At 43.5% G+C, this 21,130-nt stretch overlaps 1 protein-coding gene across 2 annotated transcripts; it reads right to left on the reverse strand.

Annotated features, from left to right (window-relative positions):
- Positions 1-313: 313 nt before the first annotated feature.
- Positions 314-19,661, reverse strand: PTPN18 (protein tyrosine phosphatase non-receptor type 18). Of its 2 annotated transcripts, XM_070360031.1 has the most exons (15): positions 19,413-19,568; positions 16,836-16,944; positions 16,493-16,569; positions 16,318-16,413; positions 16,167-16,205; positions 4,926-4,994; positions 4,148-4,210; positions 3,789-3,931; positions 3,316-3,382; positions 3,160-3,237; positions 2,976-3,065; positions 2,634-2,722; positions 1,752-1,960; positions 1,259-1,333; positions 314-1,045 (listed from the first exon to the last, which is right to left on the reverse strand). In XM_070360031.1, exons 1-15 carry the CDS (start codon positions 19,503-19,505, stop codon positions 978-980), a joined length of 1,365 nt encoding a protein of 454 aa, XP_070216132.1. In that variant the 5' UTR covers positions 19,506-19,568; the 3' UTR covers positions 314-977. The 2 variants fall into 2 exon arrangements, with proteins under 2 accessions (XP_070216132.1, XP_070216135.1); XM_070360034.1 differs by lacking the exons at positions 314-1,045; positions 1,259-1,333 and adding an exon at positions 1,340-1,550 and having other exon boundaries at positions 19,413-19,661.
- Positions 19,662-21,130: the final 1,469 nt, after the last annotated feature.

A 21,130-nucleotide genomic window follows, 5' to 3' on the forward strand; every position in this document is an offset into this window, starting at 1 on the left:
GCCTGGCTTTCATTTGTCTGAATGGTAGTGGGGGGTGAAGGTCCATCCATCACTTGTGTTGTAAGCTGAATGTCTGAGTGAGGGAGTCTCAGACACTGAAATGAACCAGTCTTTCAGGTGGTCTCCAGAAGTCTGTCTATCCATCATCCCCTTCATAATGGGGGGCCCTGCCAGACCCTTAGGGTTGAGTTTATTCTTGAGTATGCTCAGTGTAACCTCACCAGCCATCATCACCCAACTACCTCCCCAAGTCTCATGGTGTTGCTGAAACTCGGCCTCTGTTTACTGGTGCCAAACAGAAATGCAGAGACAGTTTTGGGTGAAATAGAAAAGAGCAGCTTTTATTGTTTTGCCAGGCAAAGGGGGCCACAGTGGGCTAATGCCATGAATACCGTGTGACCCACCCTAGAGGGGGTAGTGAGGAGTTTTATAGTGTTCAAGGAGCAGGGGGTGATCATGGACCAAGCTTATGGACAGTCCTTGGATTGGTTGGCATCAAGGTGAAGTTTCAGCATCTTCAGCCTCTGCTTTCAACCAGTCTAGGGTCTATGTTCTTGTTGTCAGCAGTTTTTATCTTGTGGGGGTCTGCTTCCTGTAAAAATAACTTAGGAGTGTGTGTCAGATCTTTATCTATCCCTTTCAGGAAACTGGGAGTTCAGTGATTCTACTATGTGGTAGAATTACAGTCCCAGTTCCCTAGCTCAACAACTATGCTTTGTTTCTACATCTTCACATTTCCAAATCATTAACTCTTGAGTCAGCATTTTACTTCAAAAGATAAGGACACAGGGACTTGGACATGGTTTCAGTGCCTTGAATGCTATAATCACTAAGGCAGAGCCCCACATCTTCCACGCTAAGAAACGTTTATTTTTATTCAGCCCAGCACCCCCATCCCCAACACTTCATAAAGCAGAGCATGACCCTCAGCAGTCCAGGCACCCATGTGGAGCAACAGACAGGCAGGGGCGCAGCGCTCACACCCGGGTCCATTCAGCAGGCGGATCTCGGGGTCCTTTAGGCCTCCCAATGCGCAGGTTAAAGCCTGGAAGAGGAAGGGCACCATAAGGCTCATAAGAGAAGCTGAGGTGTGGATAGGAAGGCAACAGGTGGAAAATCATTCTCAGGCCTCCAGGCCCTCCCGGTTTGCTGCAGCCACGTCCACAGGGCTCTGAGGATGTGAGTCCCCTGCCACCACCTCCGCCTCACCCCCGTCGCAATTGCAAACGGCCCCAGCAACCGAAGTTATCTGACTTACCTAGCCCACCAGTCTGAGCTCTATCCGCCACGTCCTCATAGGCGCCAGGCCCAGCCAGGCTTTCGTCAACAGGAACTGCGGGCAGAAAACCACCCCGAACAGGTCAACTCAGACGGCCCTTCAAATTCTGGCATCCTCCCTGCCCAAGACGGCGGGCTGGGGGCTGCGGGTCCGGGCCCAGCGGCCAGGGGCGTAACCAAGACGGAGCCCTCTGCCCAGACCAGGTGACGAGGTCAGAGACTGCGGCGGGGCCAGAGACCACGGCGTGGCCCGAGACGCTTCCGGGCGTGACCTGAGGACAGGCAAAAGTCCTAGAGGCATGGCCAGGAAGCCCGAACCTCAGCCCTCCAGGGCGTGCCCCGGCCAGACTCGAGCTGGGGGGAGGGGAGGTCATCGCGGCCTCCAGGCTCTCCAGAACCTAGCCAGGGAGGATCTGGAGGAACAGGTGGGGTTAGATCCAACCCAGCCCCGCCCCCCGGCCTCCTAGACTTACCGCGGCCCTGCTGCGCGCCGCGCGCGTCCTCCGATAGCGCCTGGTGCCGCCAGGCGCGCGGCTTCACCTGGCTGTAGAGTGGCGTGTCCTCCGTGCCGCGTGCCCGCGCGCCCGCGCCTGCCCCGGTGCCCGCGGGGGCCGCACGCTTCTGTACCACCGCGTAAGTGTCGGCCATGGAGAGGGCCGGAGGCCCGGGCACCGAGATGCTTCTGCGGGTGGGAGGGCGGGGAGGAAGTGAAACTGCAGCGCCTAGGCGGGGGGAGGAGGGGCAGCTCGCTGAGCGAGCAAACCACGGGCTTCCTTCCCGCCCGAGGCGGCTCGCAGTGAAAGAGCACTGAGATGGAGGCGGTTGGTCTCCGTAGAAGGGGGTCTCGTTTCTGTGTCCCTAGGGCCCAGCAGGTTCGGTGGATGAAGGAAGGAAGGGCCCAGCTGGCAGGTGAATGGGGCGAGGTGTTATTGAGGAGTGGTCATTTCTGTGTAGTTGTGTATTGAATAAATGAATGAGGAAGTGACATCTAAAGGGAAGGAAGGGAAGGTCTCAAAATGGGAGAGCTGGTCTCAGACCAAGGGCTGAAGTTGCCGCACCAGATATGGGGCCTGACAGTTGGGCAGCATGAAGAAATACCTGCTGAATTAATGACTTGGGGGGAATGAGGAAAGTACTGACACCGGAATGTAGGGGTAGGGGCAGAGGCGGTGTCACCTCTGGTATTAAAGAATCATCTTCGGAAAGGTTCCCAGAGCTCAGTTCAACGAAAGGGCTGGTGGATATTTGGTGAACTGAACGACAAGGATGGCGCCAGTGTTTCAAAGGTGAGGAAAGGGCTAGCCTCCAAGAAGAAGAAACTGGAAAGGGAAGACTCCGGGGGTGGGGCTACGTACCTAAGGACTCCGCTGGATGGGCGGGCGATGGCATTCAGGTTCTGCGAAGTCCAGAGGGAGAGGGCGTCATCGTAGAGTGGGACACAATTCTGGGGGAAAGACAGGAGGGGAAGAGCATGAGGCTTCAGAGGACACTGTCCAGACTCCTAGTGGAGATCACTGTGGTCTCTGTGGGGGCAGCTTAAGAGGAGACACTCTGATAAGGAAGCAAGGAGGATGACAAAGGTAGATATCAGAGTCAGTCCGTGCTACTGGAAGGAGTCCAAGGGCTAGATGCTGCCATAGTGGTGGCCACAGACCTCTGGGTCCTGGTCTCTGAGGGTTGGAAGGGGGCCTTGGTACCTCCTTGAGGTTCTGGTAATGAGGGCTGGCATTCTGTATCGCTGAGAGAAACATCTGAGACACTGTGTGGTACAGGAATCTGTACTGCTCCTGGGGTGGTGGGTAGAGGGGAAGACAGGTCATTGAGAAGGGAAGACAAGAGCAGAAGGGATGTGTCCTTGGAATAGGGAGACCCTGCTCACACCTCTGTCTGTATGGCCAGAGGCCGCTGCTTCCGAATCTCGAGGACCACACTGAAGAGGCTGAAGTTAGGTGGGATCATCTAGGGCAGAGAGACGGGCACATGAGAAAGACCTCGTGGGCACAGGACGCACACTTCACGCGCATGCCCTCTTCATACCTGGGTCAGAAGCAACTGTCTCACATAATCCACAGTGCACAGGACACCTGTTCGCCCGCAGCCAGCACTGACAAGTAAGAATCAGAATGAGCTCGACCAGGGCCTTCCTGCAACCCATTTTAAAGGGGATATTTGGGGTGGGGGGCGGGGGGTGAAGGGCTTAATTAATGGAGGGCCCCTGCAGCACTTTTTGGTTCCCAGTATCCCAGGTTATAATTTGAAAGGAAAAACTTTTTAACTGCTGATATTTGTTTAGCATCAGCTGTGTACTTATTCCCCAGCAGACAGTCTGTGCTCAATAAATACTGACAATTTCAGTTGCAACTTTAGCGAGTGTGGCCTCAGGTTTCTTAAAGTAGGCATTCGAGAAACTGCAAGACTGGCTCCAAGTCCTGCACTATTCTTCCCTGCCTCCCTCCCCAACTACCATCCCCTCTGTCTCACCAGATCCCCATAAAGCCCATTTATTAAACCTGCAGTGGACACAGAGGGGGTTGGGACCAGATCCCTGGAGGTGCCGAGCTTCCTCAACCATGGCGAGCACATTGTCAGGATTGCTGGGGACCCCTCTGTCTGGCCAGGACATATACTGCAGCTGGGACACTGACCGGGATTCCTGAAACATGGAAAATGAGAGGCAAAGAATAAAAAGAGAAAGAAAACCATATATTGAGCAATATTTCATGTCAGCCCTATTCTCCGCATCTTCCATTTAAATGAAACAGATAATAACTAAACAGAAGGGTACTATTGTTAATGCCCATTTTACAGATAAGAAAGCAGAGACAGGAAGCTCTCACCATGTGGAAGTCTCCTTCTCCCCTTTCAGTACCTTCTGGAAGGTGACCTGCAGAATCCTGAGTTTGATGTCTGGATTCAGCCACATCTCCCTTGTCTGTGGATATGGGGCATGTGGGAATAGGGCAGAGAAAAAAGATCACAGGTGCCAAAAGATACATTTTCAGGAAACAGCATTTCTGATTAAAAATTTTAAAAAAGTAGTTCACTGGTGGCCTAGCGGTTAGGATTCTGGGCTTTTTCTGCCATGGCCTGGTTCAGTGCCTGGTCAGGGAACTGAGATCCTGTAAGTCGTGCAACAGAGTCCTCCCCCCACCAAAAAAAAAAGAAACACCTATTTCTAAAAATTCATTTAGTCCAAATATCCCCCATGACTTCTGTGAAGGAAACATTTTACATAAGGGAGAAAGAGAAACTATGAGCTAGTTCCAACAAGCTCATTTACAGTGAAAGAAAGAAATGTCTTTTGTTAGTTTGCTTGTATTTATCAGTACCAATTGTTTTTATAACCTATGAGAGGTTTTTCTGAGTTCTTCTGAAATGGTAAGGGAAATAAGAATTTTAAGAACCTAATCAGGTACATTTATATTTACAGAGATAACCATGATAGTAGTTAAAATGCAAAATCAGTGTATAATGAGTTCTGACTATTTGCATGCTAATACCAGAGAGCTCCCTGCAGTGTGAGGGGGACTGTGGGGAAATTGTTCATTCTTTCAAGCCCAGCCCAAAAGCTTTCCACTCAGAATCTTCTGTGAAAGACAAAATCCAAGACTTCATAAAGTGCTGTTCCCACCTCTGCCCCAACTCACCAGAGTGATGCAGAAAGGCCCAATCTGCAGTGGTTCCTGTTGTAGGGCCCAATAACGCTCACACTTTTTCTGCAAAAGACAAGGGGAAACAGGCAGGGACTGAAGAGGGGGAGTCTGCCTCAGAGTTCATTTTAACATGTGTACCACCCCTTGGAACAGCCCAGCTTGCTCGTGGAAGCACAGAGAACAGCAGCATCTCATCAGATTAAACACAGACTCAGTGGAGATGTGAGCTTCTGACTGTGCAGGAGGAAGACAGTCCAGAATACTCTCCTACTGTAAGCAACTACAAACCTGGAAAAGTATGAGCTGCTGTTTTCAGACACTGGTCCACATGCATTTGCAAGACTGTGATCACTGAACAAAGGGAAACACATGAGTGAAACCCTATGAGTTCCCAAGGTTACTGCCTAGAGGCAGTAACCAGGCTGCAGACCATGAAGGGTCTGATGATCCCACTAGTTGAGAAACCAGAAATCTTGGCTCAGGGAGACCAAGACAGAGTTCTTGAAAGAACAGTACTATGCAAACAAAAGCAAAGAACACCAGAAGTCTGCATGGGGTCCCCTTGAGTCTTTAGCTGATAATTATCTGGGCACATATGACACGAAACCCCATGAAGCTAGGAAAGAATAACTTCCCATGAAAGCGTAATAGCTACAGAACTATAAGATGAACATTTCCTAGAGCTCACAATGGAACAGAAATAATTTACATTTCCTCCAGCCAGAGTGGAGACCTGATTGATTAAAAAGGGCATTCAGTAAGGAACAAGACACCACACATTAGTAAGTAGAATGAACTTAGTTCTAGAATAAAGGCTTCTTTAGATGTACCCTTAAAAAGCTTAAAAATAAACCTTAAAATGATCAAATATCCAAAAAAAACTGCCTTCCCAAAAAAGTTCCAACACTTTTTTTAAAAAGTTCCTTTTTAAAGGAAAATAACAAGATCTAAAATTTATCAATACTTGTGTAAAATTTGGGCTTCCCATGTGGCACTAATGGTAAATAACCCACCTGGCAATGCAGGATACATAAGAGATGCGGGTTTGATCCCTGGGAAGATCCCCTGGAGGACGAAATGGCAACCCACTCCAGTATTGCCTGGAGAATCCCCATGGACAGAGGAGCCTGGCAGGCTACAGTCCATAGGATCAAAAAGAGTCAGACATGACCCAAGCAACTTAGCAAGTGTAATATTTAAAATATTAAGCATCCAATAAAAATTTACTAGACATACAAAGAAGCAAAAAATATGACCTACACCCAGGAGATAAGTCAGTCAATAGAAAAAGACCCAATACAGATGAGGAAAAAAGCAGACAAAGACTTTAAGACAGCTTTTATAAATATGTTCAAAGATGAAAAGGAAAAACATGAATGTGATGAAAAAAAAAAAAAAGATATAAAAAAGACCTAAATGGAACTTCTAGAAAGGAAAAATAAAATATATGGAATAAAAAATTCCTATCTAAGGTACATGAAATGATGTTCAACATTGGTAATTATTAGAGAAATACAAATTAAAATTGCAATGAGGTACCACCTCACACTAGTCAGAATGGCCATCAGTAAAAAGTCTACAAATAACAAATGCTGATGAGGGTGTGGAGAAAAGAGAACCCCCATACATTGCTGGTGGGAATGTAAATTGGTGCAGCCACTATGGAAAACAGTATGGGGGTTCTTTAAAAACTAAAAAGAGTTGCTATATGATCCAGAAATCCTACTTCTGGGCATATATTTGGACTAAACTATTATCTGAAAAGATACATGCACACTGTGTTCATAGCAGTAGTACTCACAATAGCCAAGACATGGAAACAACCTAAACGTCAATTGACAGATGAATGGGTAAAGGAGATGTACGTATATATACACACACACGCAATATATTCATCCATAAAAAAAGAATGAAATAATGCCATTTCAGTATGATAGAGATTATCATAGTAAGTAAGTCAGAAAGAAAAGACAAATACCATATGGTATCACTTATATGTGAAATCTAAAATCTGACACAAATGAACTTATCTAGAAAAGAGAAACAGACTCACGAACACAGAGAACAGACTTGTAGTTACTGGGGGAAAAGAGGGTGTGGAGGGAACAATCGGGAATGTGGGATTAGCAAACGTAAACTATTATATATAGAATGGATAAACAAGGTCCTACTATATAGCACAGGGAACTATATTCAGTATCCTGTGATAAACCATAATGGAAAAGAATATGAAAAAAAAATTCACTGTCTGTGATTAGACAGTGAATCACTGTCTGTGATTAGGGCTTCCCTGGTGGTCCAGTGACTAAAACTCTATCTCCCAACACAGGGGGCCTGGATCAGGGTACTAGACCCACCTGAAGATCCTGAGTACCCCAGGTAAGATCTGGCATAGCCAAATAAATAATTTTTTTTTAATAGCAGATTAGATACCAGAAGATCAGTGAACGCAAAGGCATAGCAATAGAAACTATTAAAAGTGAAAAAGAGAGAGAAAAAGTGGAGGAAAAAAACTAACAGAATCAGATATCTGTGGAAATATATCAAGTGGCCTAATGTATGTGTACCTGGAGTTCAGAAGGAGAGGAGAGGGGAAAATGGAAACTATTTTTGAAGAAATAATAGCTGGAAATTCTTCCAAATTTCATGAAACTATGAACCCACAAACCCAGAAAGGTCAATGAACCATAAAGAGAATAATCCAAGGATTATTAACACCAAGTTAATCATGATCAAATTGCTAAAAAATCATAATAAAGAAAAAAAATCTTAAAACCATCATACACAAAAAGACATTAAATTTGAGAAATAAGAGTGACAGCAGAATTTTGTCAGAAGCTTGCAAGCCAGAGGTCAATGGTGTTATGCCCTAAAAAGGCTAAAATTAAAAATGCAGACAAAAGCTGAAAGACTCTATCATAAGCAAAGCTGCACTATGAGAAATATTAAAGTAACTTTTCAGGAACTTCCCTAGTGGTCCAGTGGTTAAGACTCTGCACTTCCACTCAAGGGAGTATGGGTTTGATCCCTGGTTGGGAACTAATATCCCACATGCTGCATGGTGAGGCCCAAATAAATAAAATTCTGATTTCTTCTTTAACAAAAAAAAAAAAAAAGTAAGCTTTCTATACAAAAGAAACATGTATCAGGTGGGATAATGACCTACATAAAGGGATGAAAAATAAAGAAAAAGGTAAATATGTATTCTCATTTTTAACATCTTTAAAAGATAATCTAGTGAATTGTACCCAAAATGAAGGAATAGCAATCCTTCACAAATTTTTCCAGAAATGTGAAGAAGGAATGTTTTATGAGATCAGTATTACTCTGGTATCAAAACCAGACAGATATCACAAGAAAACTATTCAACATCTCAAGAATAAAGACAGAAGAATCGTTAACAAAAGATTATACACAGCATACAAGATTGGTTCAAGATATGAAAGTCAATCAATGTCATATACCATAATAACAGAAAGTAAAACAGAAACACATGATCATCTCAATAGATGCAGAAAAATGAACAAAATCCAGTACCTTTTCATATATAATAAAAACATGAAAGGCACTAGACATAGAAAAGAAATTCCTCATTTAAAATTAAAAAGCAAAACCTACAATAAGTATTTTAAAAAAACCCTACAGGTAACTTAACACTTAATGTTGAAAGACTGAATAGTTTGTGCTTAAGATCAAGAACAAGACAAAGATGTTTGCACTTTCTGCTTTTTTTTTTTTTTTTTACTGTAATTTGATTGATTGATTGATTTTTTTTTTACTTCTGAACAATTTTGTATTGGAAGTTGTAACCAGTGCAGTTAGGAAAAAAGAAATGAAGCAAAGAAAGGAGAGGAGGTGGGAGGGAGGAAGAAAGAAAAGGACAGGAAAGAAAAAAGATGGGAAGGTAGAAGAAAGAAAGGGAAGTTACCCAGATTGGAAGAGACAAAACTATCTCAAATTGCAGACAGCATGATGTTATATATAAAAGTGATATTAGATAAAGTGTTAATCGCTCAGTCACGTCCGACTCTTTGTGACCCCATCGAACGTAGCCCTCCAGACTCCTCTGTCCACAGATTTTTCCAGACAAGAATACTGGAGCAGGTAGCCATTCCCTTCTCCAGGGGATCTTTCTGACCCAGGAATCGAACCTGGGTCTTCTACATTGCAGGCAGATTCTAGCCACTGGGAAAGCTCTATAGAAATCATATATAAAAAAAACCTGAAGAATACACACACACACTATATTAGAGCTCAAAAGTGAATTCAGCAAGGTTCAGAATACAAAATCAATACAGAAAAATCAATTGTATTTTCATGTAAAGAAAACTGTTGTTTGCAATATCTACCCTGAATTGATAGATTCAGTGCAATCCTTATCAAAATTCTAGGCTTTTTGACGATATTGGCAAGCTGATCTTAAAATTAATATGTTAACATTAATAAATGTGTTGTGGATACCCAAGGCTGCCCTCAGGTTTGATGATTCAGTAGGAGGACTCACAGGACTCTGTGCAGAGTTGTATTTATGGCTACAATTTATCACAATGAAAGGATACAGAATAAATTGGCAAAGGGAAAAGGTGCACAGGGTGAAGTCTGCAGAAAACAAGGTGCCAGCTTCCAAGGGTCTTCACCCAGTAGAGTCACTTAGGATGCGCTTAACTCCTCCAGCTGTGAGTTGTGGCCACACGTGTGAAATGTCCACAGGGAAGCTCCTTAGGAATTCAGTGCCCAAGGTTTTTACTGGGGGACTCTGTGGTATGTAGGCACCTCTGACTAGAGTGGGCCAAAACTTCAGACTCCAGAAGGAAAGCAGGTGTCATATAAACCTACTGTCACTTAGACACATGGCTTATATAAATACTTTAGGCAAAGTGGGCCACTCTTATTGGAAATCGAATTTCCAGTTAAGAGCCAACCTTGCAGGAAGGCCTTTCTAAGCATAAGCACTTAGGCTTGCTATGTTAACTCTTTTCTGCACAGCAAGTGACCAAGAATAGACAAAACAATCTTGAAAATAAAACAAATTTGAAAGACTCACACTTCTTGATTTCAACACTTAACTACAGATCTACAATATGTCGTAGTACTGGCATAGTACTACAATCAATGGGATAGAATTGACAGTCCAGAAATAAACCTTTACATGTACGGTTGGTCAACTGATTTTCAACAAAGGAAAAGACTGCAAGAGCAGTCTTTTTAACAAGTAGTACTGGAACAACTGGATATCTATAAACAATGAATTTGGATCCCCTATCTTACACCATATACAAAAATTAACTGAAAATGAGTCCGAGACCTAAGCATAAAACACTTAGAAGAAAACATAGGAGTAAATCTTTTTGACCTCTGGTTAGACAATGACTTGTTAGAAACAGCACCAAAAGTACATCAAAACAATAGATGGGAAGTCTTCAAACTTATCAAAGGTTTGTGCTTCAAAGGACACTGTAAAGAAAATGAAAAGACACTCACACAATGAGACAAATATTTGTAAATCATATACTGATAAGGGACTTGTATTCAGAAGAATTCTCCAATAATAAAAAGACAAATAATCCAATTAAAAAATGGTAATGAACCTAAACAAATACTTGTCCAAAGAAGACATACAAATGGAAAAATAAGCACATGAAAAGATATTTGGTAAATCCACATCATTAGGCAAATGCAAACCACAACCATGAGACACCACTTCCCACCCATTAGGATGGCTAAAAACAAAAACAAAAAGTAACATATATCTTGGTGAGTGTTAATGAAACCCTGTGCATTGTTGGTGAGAATATAAAGTGGTGCAGCCACTGTGGAAAACAAAACAAAAACATTAAACACAGCATTGCCACATGATCCAGTAATTAATACTACTACCCAAAAAAATTGAAAACAAGGACTCAAAACAGATACTTATATATTAATATTTATAGCAGCATTATCACAATAACCAAAAGTTAGAAACAACCCAAATGTCCATCAACAAATCAATGGATAAACAAAATGTGATACAAATATAAAACAAAATGTTATTCAGCCTTAAAGAGAATGAAATTTTGATACACTCTGCAACATGGATGAGCCTTGAAAACATGATAAATGAAATAAGTCAGACACAAAAGGACAGGTATATGATTCCACTGATATGAGGTACCTAGAATAGGCAAATTAATAAAGCCAGAAAGTAAAATAAAGGCTACCAAGAGCTACAGGAAGAGTAAAGGGGAAGTAGTTATTAAATGGATAGAGTTTCTGTTTTGGATGATGAACAAGTTTTGGAACTGAATATTGATAATGGTTTGAAACATTGTGAATGTACTTAATGTTTCTAAATTGTACATTTGAAATCATTAAAATGGCAAAATTTATGTTATGTATATTTTACCCCAACTGAAAAAAGAAAGACACAATCACCAAAAAATGGAAATAGCTCAAATTTTATAAAGTGATTGTGCTATGTGTGCTTAGTCACTCAGTCATGTCCAACTCTTTGCAGCCCCGTGGACTGCAGCCTGGCAGATCTTCTGTCCATGCAGAGTCTCCAGGCAAGAATACTGGAGTGGGTTTCCATGCCCTCTTCTAGGGGATCTTCCCAACCCAGAGATCAGACCCTTTGCAGGTGGATCCTTTACCAACTGAGCCATGGAAATATAAAACGGAATGTTATCCAGCAACAAGAAGGACTGAAGTATTGACATGGGCTTCCCTGGTGGCTCAGTCAACACATGCTACACTATGCATGAATCTTAAAAACACTACCCAGTGTTTGAAGCCACCCACCAAAGATAATGTGTCATATGATTGCAGTTATATGAAAAGTCCAGAGTGGGCAAATCTAATAGTGCAGATAGATTAGTAGTTGCTTAGGATGGAGTTTGGTAGGAAATGGAGTATGACTGCTAATGGATATAGGGTTTCTTTATGGGGTGATGAAAATATTCTAAAATTTATTGTGGTGATGGTTGTATAACTCAGGAATATACTAAAAACAACTGAATTGCACACTTTAGATGGATGAATTATATCTCAATAAAGTTTTTTTTAATCTATATGAAAATAATAGCAGTATGTTGTGTAGTATATTTTAAATTTAGAACTAAACCTGTGGCAACAATAGGCTGAAGCATAGAAAGAAAAAATTGAAATATGCTGTTGTAAAGTTCTCACATTTTACCTGAAATGGTATAATAATAATATTTGAACACAGACTGTAATAAGTACATATTTCACTAAACACACAAGCACATAATACAGAGGTAAAACTAATAAGGTAATAATGACTATGAAATGGAGTCATAAAAATTCTAAGTAAACAAGACAGAAAAGAAAAAAGGAACAAGAACAGATGGAACAAATAGAAAACAAATAGCAAAATCATAGATTTATACTCATCACTGACATATTAAAGGTGGTGGTGGTTTAGTCACTAAGTCTTGTCCAACTCTTGAGGCCCCATAGACTGTAACCTGTCAGGCTCCTCTGTCCATGAGATTTTCCAGGCAAGAATAATGGAGAGGGTTACCATTTCCTTCTCCAGGGACCTACCCAACCCAGGGATCAAACTCCTGCATTGCAGGTGTATTCTTTACTGGTGAGCCACCAGGGGATCCCCCAACACACTGTTAGCCGCTCAGTCATGTCCGACTCTTTGCGACCCCACGGACTGTAGCCTGCCAGGCTCCTCTGTCCATGGGATTCTCCAGGCAAGAATACTAGAGTGGGTAGCCATTCCCTTTTTCCAAGGGATCTTCCCCATTCACGGATCAAACCCAGGTCTCCTGCATTACAGACAGATTCTTAACCGTCTGAGCCACCAGGGAAGCCCAACACATTAGATACTATGCCAATTAAAGGCAGAGATTGTCAGATTGGATTTAAAAAGTAAGTGTCCACAATATGACAGCTATAAGAAACAATTTAAAAATAAAAATGAGGAATTCCCTGATGGTCCAAGGGTTAGGACTCCATGTTTCATTGCAGGGGGCACAGGTTCAATCCCTGGTTAGAGAACTAAGACCCCTCAAGCCTCACGGTATGGAAAAAAATAAAATGAAATTGAACACAGATTTTAAAAAGTAAAAGAATAAGAAAGATAATCACGCACACTCTAATCTAAGGAAGTTTAAATGGCTATGTTAATACCAAAGTACACTTCAGAGAAAGGGTCATAAAAGAGACATTACATATTGAAAACAGGCTTGATTCATCAGGAGACATAATCCTGACTGTATAAGCACTCAATTATAGTTTTAAAGTAACTTAAGCCAAAACTGACAGAACTGAAAGAAAAAATAGATAAATGAAAAATTACAGTTAGAAATCTCAATACTCTTTCAGCAAATAATGGGACAAGTAGACAAAAAAAACATCTATTTCTGCTTTATTGACTATGCCAAGTCTTTGACTGTGTTTCACAATAAACTGAGAAAATTCTGAAAGAGATGGGAATACCAGACCACCTGACCTGCCTCTTGAGAAACCTGTATGCAGGTCAGGAAGCAACAGTTAGAACTGGATATGGAACAACAGACTGGTTCCAAATAGGAAAAAGTGTATGTCAAGGCTGTAGATTGTCATCCTGCTTATTTAACTTATATTCAGAGTACATCATGAGAAACGCTTGGCTGGATGAAGCCCAAGCTGGAATCAAGATTGCCGGGAGAAATGTCAATAACCTCAGATATGCAGATGACACCACCTTTATGGCACAAAGTGAAAAAGAACTAAAGAGCCTCTTGATGAACGTGAAAGAGAAGAGTGAAAAAGTTGGCTTAAACCTCAACATTGAGAAAACGAAGATCATGGCATCTGGTCCCAATACTTCATGGGAAATAGATGGGGAAACAGTGGAAACAGTGGCTGACTTTATTTTGGGGGGCTCCAAAATCACTGCAGATGGTGATTGCAGCCATGAAATTAAAAGACGCTTACTCCTTAGAAGGAAAGTTATGACCAACCTGGATAGCATATTAAAAAGCAGAGACATTACTTTGTCAACAAAGGTCCGTCTAGTCAAGGCTATGGTTTTTCCAGTAGTCATGTATGGATGTGAGAGTTGGACTATAAGAAAGCTGAGCACCGAAGAATTGATGCTTTTGAACTGTGGTGTTGGAGAAGACTCTTGAGAGTTCCTTGGACTGCAAGGAGATCCAACCACTCCATCCTAAAGAGAATCAGTCCTGAATGTCCATTGGAAGGACTGATGTTGAAGCTGAAACTCTAATACTTTGGCCACCTGATGTGAAGAGATGACTCATTTGAAAAGACCCTGATGTTGGGAAAGATGGAATGCAGGAAGAGAAGGGAACAACAGAGGATGAGATGGTTGGATGGCATCACCGACTCAATGGACATGAGTTTGGGTAAACTCCGGGAGTTGGTGATGGACAGGGAGGCCTGGCGTGCTGCAGTTCATGCGGTTGCAAAGAGTTGGACATGACTGAGTGACTGTACTGAACTGAGACAAAACAATATGAATGATACAATTTGAGTAATACTATTGACAAGCTTGTACTAATTGATAGTTATAAAACAGTTGAAGGTTTCAGCATTCCTGTTGGGAACTGACAGAACATTTAGAGAAAAGAAATCAGTAAAGATATATAATATACAATAAAGATATAAAAGATTAAAGTATCTTTCAAAAAGACACAATCAATTTGACCTGATATTTATAGAATACTCAACCAAGCTGAATACACACTCTTTTCAAGTGCACACAAAACATTTACCAAGATAAATCGTATTCATGACCACAAAACAAGTTTCAATACATCTGGAATAATATAAAATTGTTCTTTGACCACAATGGAACTGAAATTTAATAACAGGAAGATATATGGAAAAGTCCCCAATATTTGGAAATTAAGCACAGCCATGGTCAAATACCATGTCAAAGAAGAAATCACAAGGGCAACTAGAACACATGTTGAATTAACTGGAAAAAAAAGACAACATAGTTTATGAAATGTAGCTAGAGCAGTGTGTGGAGAAAAATGAATGACATTACTTACACATGATAAAAATCACAAATCTATTATCTAAGCTTAAAGAACTAGAAAAAAGCAAGTTAAACCTAAACCAGAAGAAAGGAAATGATAAAGATAAAAGAAATTAATGAAGTAAAAATTTAAAAATAGAGAAAATGAATAAAATTCAAAGCATCTTCTTTGAAAAAATAAAACTAATAATCCTCTAGCCCAGAGATTGGCTAACTTCCTATAAATGGCCAGATAATAAATCTTTTAGACTTTGTGAGCTATACAGTCTACTTAACTTCCAACTACTGAACTTAACAATTGTGGCATGTATACACTATGTAAATCAATGAGCATGACTATGTTCTAATACATTTTTATTTACAAAAACAGGCAGCAGGACAGATTTAGTACAACAGTTAAAAGTTTGATTCTTTATTCTCACCAGACCAAATAGCCAGGAGAGAAGGTATCACAACTATCAAAATTAGGGATGAAAAATGTACATCACTACAGACTGCCTAGACTCCATGATCAGCCAGCTATCCCAGCCAGCCAGGATGCAGAAACCATGTGCCTTCAGTGCTGATATACATTTATTGAGTAACTAATTTATGCTTATGGGAAAAACAAAGATCCCTGCTTCCCTGGAACTTTGCTTCTACTCAGGGAGACAGAATGAATAATATACATAATGCATTTGTAGATTATCTTATATTTCATTCAGAAGTTGGTAAGAACTATGAAGAAAAATGAAAGTAGGACCAGGGAAGGCAAGTGGGAGTTTCAAGTGGGGTGAGGTCCAGGAAGATCTCATTGAGGAAGGAGCATTTGACCCAAGACCTGAAGGTGGTGATGCAGCAGCCCAAGGGGAAAAATGTCCCAGGCAGAGGGAACAGACAAAGCATAGGATCTGAGGCAGAACAAAGGCCCCAGTGGTTGGAGCATAGTGAATAAGTGGGAGAAAGATGGGGAAAGACATCAGAGTTGTACTGGGGAAGCCACAGTTATAGGGCCTTATGGTCTATCGGGCAGGAAGACCAGCAGGAGAGGGTTGCCAACATTGGAAGGATGAGCCCCACGAATAAAAGGAAAAAGATCATAAAAAAAATTAAAGCCAGTAACAGTGGGCTTGGCAGAGCTACAGTGGGGGTCACTCCAAGAACTGGTCCCTTGAGTCATGGGATCAGGGGAGAGCTAGTGAGTTTCTCCTGTCTCCTGCATAAGGACATGCATTCGAGAGGCTGAGCACACCTACCCGTCCATTCTCCATCTCCTGACAGGCCATCAAGATGACCTAGATATCGGGGTAAGGGAGGAGAATCAATTTAGGGGGTGCAGTTATCAGCGCCAAGGGAGGACCCAGAATACTGCCCACACTTCCCCCTGACCTTGACCCCAAAGCTGACCTTGACCCCAAATTCCCAGATGAGGCGCCAGAAGTCTAGCAAGGTGTGAGGCAGGGGTCCTTGCGTGGCAATGTAGGCCTGGCTTCCATCTGTACCCTGGTAAAGGCTAAGTTCACTATCGAGGTTCCGCTGTCACCCCCACCACCTCTGCCCCTTTCCTGACTCCCAGCCTGACCCTGATGAAGTTGCCATTGATGTAGTCGCCATGTCCCTCTTCCTGGAGCAGGGAAAGGATCACTCGTGTCTGATCGTCTGCCAGCAGGAGAAGCGAGAAACATGGAGTTTGTGGGTGACAGCCCTGATGGCCTCCCAGATGAAAGCCAGCAGGGGATGGCACACCTAGGGGGATCCCATCGAGGTGCACTGGTGGGATGCTGGGGAGAAATGCAGCCACAGCAAGGCTCTAGGAGGGAGAGTTCTGGGATCCCAGTAGGACACATGGACCCTGGCTAGCACCTGGATCCCACAGGGTCGGGGCACCGACTCCTCCGGAGGCCCCACCCCCACCCCCGACTTACAAGGCAGCACATCCTTGTAACGGTTCTTCCTCACGTTCTCGGGGCGACTGCCAGCCTCCGTTGAGCGCACACTTTCCGTCTTCCAGGCGGCTGAGCGGGCCCGGATGTCCTGGTGGGAAGACCAAAGGAAGACCCGGGGGTGGGAAGAGAGAGTAAGAGAAGAGCCAGATCAGACGCCTGGGACACTGAGGCTCTCACAGGGATATGCGGCACGTGGCCTATGAAAGATGAGTGTTGCGTCCAGATACTGTAAAGCCTACTAATTATATTGATTCAATAACAGTAGCCATTCAGAGTGCCCTCTCTACGCTAAGCCCTGTGTAAGGGCATTGAACTATCTGCAAGGTGCCACTGAAGTGGGTATTATTGACTCCCCGTTGTGCAGGTAAGAAAGCTGAGGCACCACATGTGTCAATGACTTTCTGAAAGTGCCACCCAGGAAGTGGGTGAGTGAGTGTTGAACTCAGACCTCTAAGCATCTGTCCTCGCACCCTCAGTGTGTATTTACATCTTATCGTGAACAATAATTGTAATATATTATGTACTTAATATAACAAACATGATACACAAGAGGATAATATACAATGTATATGAATTAAATGTACTATTAGGTGCTTTAATACTGTTAGATTATTATGATCAGTGAATAGAATTGCCATCATCACCAGGTATTCATAATCATGACAATAATAAATAACACCTACCAAGCCACCATGAGTGCAAGCCACCATTCTAAGCATTCTTACACCCATCAGGTAGGTCATTTAAGTTTTCATGGACACATTTCTGCAGTGGGTACCACTATGGATATATATATATATATATATATATATATATTTTTTTTTTTTTTTTTTTTTTGCAGAGACTCATTTATTCAAGAGCTCTTGTGAACATAACAATACATAAAGTAGTAGATTAAAAAAGAAGTCATCACATAACAAAGCATTTTACAATCTATTTGGAGAGATTATAAAAATCTCAAAGCTGTAGGGGATATCAGAGAATACCTGGCCTCTCTCCTTATTTTTAAGGATGTAAAACTGCGACCAAGCCAGGTGGATTAGCCTAAGTAATTCTAAATGGATTACCTCTAAAAGTTACTTAGAGATAGAGACAGATTGAGACTGCTGCTGCTGCTAAGTCGCTTCAGTCGTGTCCGACTCTGTGCGACCCCATGGACGGCAGCCCACCAGGCTCCCCCATCCCTGGGATTCTCCAGGCAAGAACACTGGAGTGGGTTGCCATTTCCTTCTCCTGGATATTTCTACTATGTAGATGAGGAAACCAACGCCCAGAGAGGCCTTGGAAGACTCCTGTGAGTGCAGGAGATTTCAGGAGGCTGGCTTCCAGCAACTGGCACTGCTCACCACCCAGCTTCTGCATAGGTATCCTCAGCACTGCTCACTGTCCCAGACTGGACCCAGACCTGGATGGACATGATGTCATGTACTACCTGGGAATTATATTTTTACATTTATTATGCACATTTTCATATTGAATAAATTATATATTCTGCATTTATTATTACATTTCTTTATATAAATATTTATTTTATATTTGTATAAACAGATTTATACTTTTATCTATTACATTGTTTCTTAGAAACTTGAATAACTGCTCATTTTATAATTATGTTTATTCTACTGTTCTATGAAATTAATGTGTAAATTATAGTTTATGACCATATTTATACATATACACTATATATTTCATATTTATTAATACAATTATTTCATAAATCTGTTCTCTATTTCTATTGTACTTAATGATTATATAGTCATTTATTACATATATTTATCAGACATTTCTAAATTTAAGATGTCACCATATATGATTCTAACACGTTTCTATGCTATTATATTTAAAATATCTCAGTACTTGTACAGTGCGATGCCTACGACGCTGCTGCATTAGCACTCCTTACATATGGCTTGCACTACCCCACTGTAAAGTTTAGGATTATTTATAACTAGTGACAAAAGCACCTATAAAGTAAGCGCTCAAGATGTGCTAAGCTCGCTTTACCCACAGTGGCTATTTTAATCCTCAGGTCAGTTTCGTTACATTTCACCCTAGGAGAAACAGAGGCCAGAGAGACCGGATAAAGCGCCTCAGGCCACATCGTCTGTAAGAACTGGCGACCATATCCTCACCGCAGCGGGGCCTCTTGGTTCCTCTTTTCCCAGCCCCTTCCTCCCTAGGACCACAGTAGGGACAGTGACCACCGGGTCGCCTGGAGAGGCCGGGCATCGCGCAAGCGCCCGCCTTCTCCGCTCAGCAACCCGATGATACAGGGAGCGCAGCTAGGGCGCAGGGACCCGAGGGCGTGTGCGGCCCCGCCTGGGCCGGCCGTGGACTTCGCCCTCTGGGTATCTGCAGGCAGAGGGTGAAGACAGGCAGGGAGAGAGTGCGACAGAGAGAGGTGCTGGGGAGAGAAAAACAGATCTTGAAGTGAGAAGACGACCCTGGACGCCGAGAGAGAAGCAAAGTGCAGCAGGGTGCACAGAAGAACAGACGGAGGTCCGGACTATCCAGGGCGAGGAGCAGGAGCTCGGCAGTCCACACTCGCCCACTCACACTGAACTCGCCGGCGAAGACCACCCCATGCCTGCCGCCCAGTGCCTCCAGCTGCTCCAAGAAGCTCCGCGCCGCATCCAAACTGCGGCTCATTGCGCCGACTAGGAGTGAGGTGCAGTCCACCTGTGGCGCTCCGCGCTCTCCATTGGGGTAGACTCCGCTGAAGGCAGCCGAGGCCCCACCTCAGATCTCGCCGGCCAATGGGGGTGCGCAGCGGCAGACAGGGCGCGCCCCTCGGCCAATGACACTCAGAGCCCGCCCCAGCCCCGCCCACAGGCTCCTTGACTGAGGGCGCTAGGTCCCCCTGGCTGTGCCTGGGGCTAGAAAACTGCGCCGGCGCTTCAATTTTTTTGTCTCCGCGAGGGCTGGCTGAGTCCCTGTGGTCCTCTGGACACCGCCTCTAGCTTGGGCCCGGGGTCCACGCCCTGGCATGGCGGATGGCTGCACGCCCTCGCCCGGCTTCCAGGGCCCGGTCTTCTGGGCTGTGTCCGGATCCCAACCAGGCTGGCGTGTCAGCTGTGAGTAAAGACGGCTGCCTAGATCGAGCTGAAATTCCTGACCGGGAAACCCTGTGTGGAGACCTTACCCCGCTCTGCTCTCCGGCGGAGTCCAAGGGAGGTTGGGAGAGGTTACCGCGGGGGGAAATGACCCCCGGGCACCTGAGCTGTGAGAAAGACAGAATTTCTTGAGGTTACTTCTTTTTCTGGGTGGGTCGGGCCAGGAGGAGCTGAGGGAGCCAGGATCATCCTAATTTGAGAATCTCAAGCCGTATAAACTTCCAGGAAACTGAGAATTGAGGTTTTGGGAGTGGGTTCCAGGGGTCTAAATGTTCTCAACGCTTTTAAGGAATTTTTTCATTCTCATATTGTCCTCTTCAGAAAATGAGAAGGCCAGAGGACAGTTGTTGCTCTAGGGCCACCAAGGGGAAGGCTGCAGAGAGTAGGGAGGAGCCAGGGGCCCCTGCCGAGGGCCAGTCAGTGTAGATGGGCTAGCCCATCCTTCACTTTGGAGGTAAGGAGTGTGAACCTAATTCATTAGGGAGTTATCAGAATGTTGTCACAGACAGGCAAACTTTCTTAAAGGACTCAGGTCTCTGGTTCTTGTCCCAGCCACTCAACTTTGACAGGCAGGGTGAAAGCAACCAGTAGGCCATATGTAAAGGGATGAGCATGGCTGTATTCCAAACTTTATTTGTGGACTTTAAATTTTAATTTCATGTGTCAGTTTTTTTTCTTTGGTGGGCTGCAGGCTGTAGGTTGCCAATCCCAGTTTAAGTGACTGAGAAGGCAAAAAGCAGGTCAGTAGGGATGGAGGTCAGTAGTGACCACCGAGGATTGACATTGTCAGTGAGTTCACTGCAGGCCAGTGAGAGTTCCTTGGATGTTCACGGAGACTGGCACTAGATCTCAGTGGCAGTTACTGGGAGGTCAGTGACAGACTGAAAGTAACCAGGGAACCATTGGGACTTAGAGTGTTTACTAAGTAATTGAGGGGTCAAAACAGTCAGGCAAGTTCACTGAGGACCCCTAACCAGGGCTGGATAGTGAATGTCAGTGTAATCACTGAGATTTCTTGGATGGTCTCAAGATTCAGTTGTTGGACTCAGGGTGGTGGGATAAAGAAGCATCACTGAACTTTGAGAAAATATGGAGGTCCACTGGAGGAGTCACAGAGACGCTTGAGCCCCTGAGTAATCATGGACACTAATAGCAATCATT

This window comes from Bos mutus, chromosome 2, assembly GCF_027580195.1.
Source record: "Bos mutus isolate GX-2022 chromosome 2, NWIPB_WYAK_1.1, whole genome shotgun sequence".
Taxonomy (NCBI): Eukaryota; Metazoa; Chordata; class Mammalia; order Artiodactyla; family Bovidae; genus Bos; species Bos mutus.

What these genes read in the sequence shown, in the direction of transcription:
- PTPN18 (XM_070360031.1), bottom strand. Translation starts at nt 19,505, where the DNA reads ATGAGCCGCAGTTTGGATGCGGCGCGGAGCTTCTTGGAGCAGCTGGAG. An exon ending in TCAATGGCAACTTCATCAGG is followed by an intron (nt 16,414 to 16,492) that starts GTCAGGCTGGGA and finishes AGCCTTTACCAG; the next exon opens with GGTACAGATGGAAGCCAGGC. An exon ending in AGGAGATGGAGAATGGACGG is followed by an intron (nt 4,995 to 16,166) that starts GTAGGTGTGCTC and finishes TGTCTTTTGCAG; the next exon opens with AAAAAGTGTGAGCGTTATTG.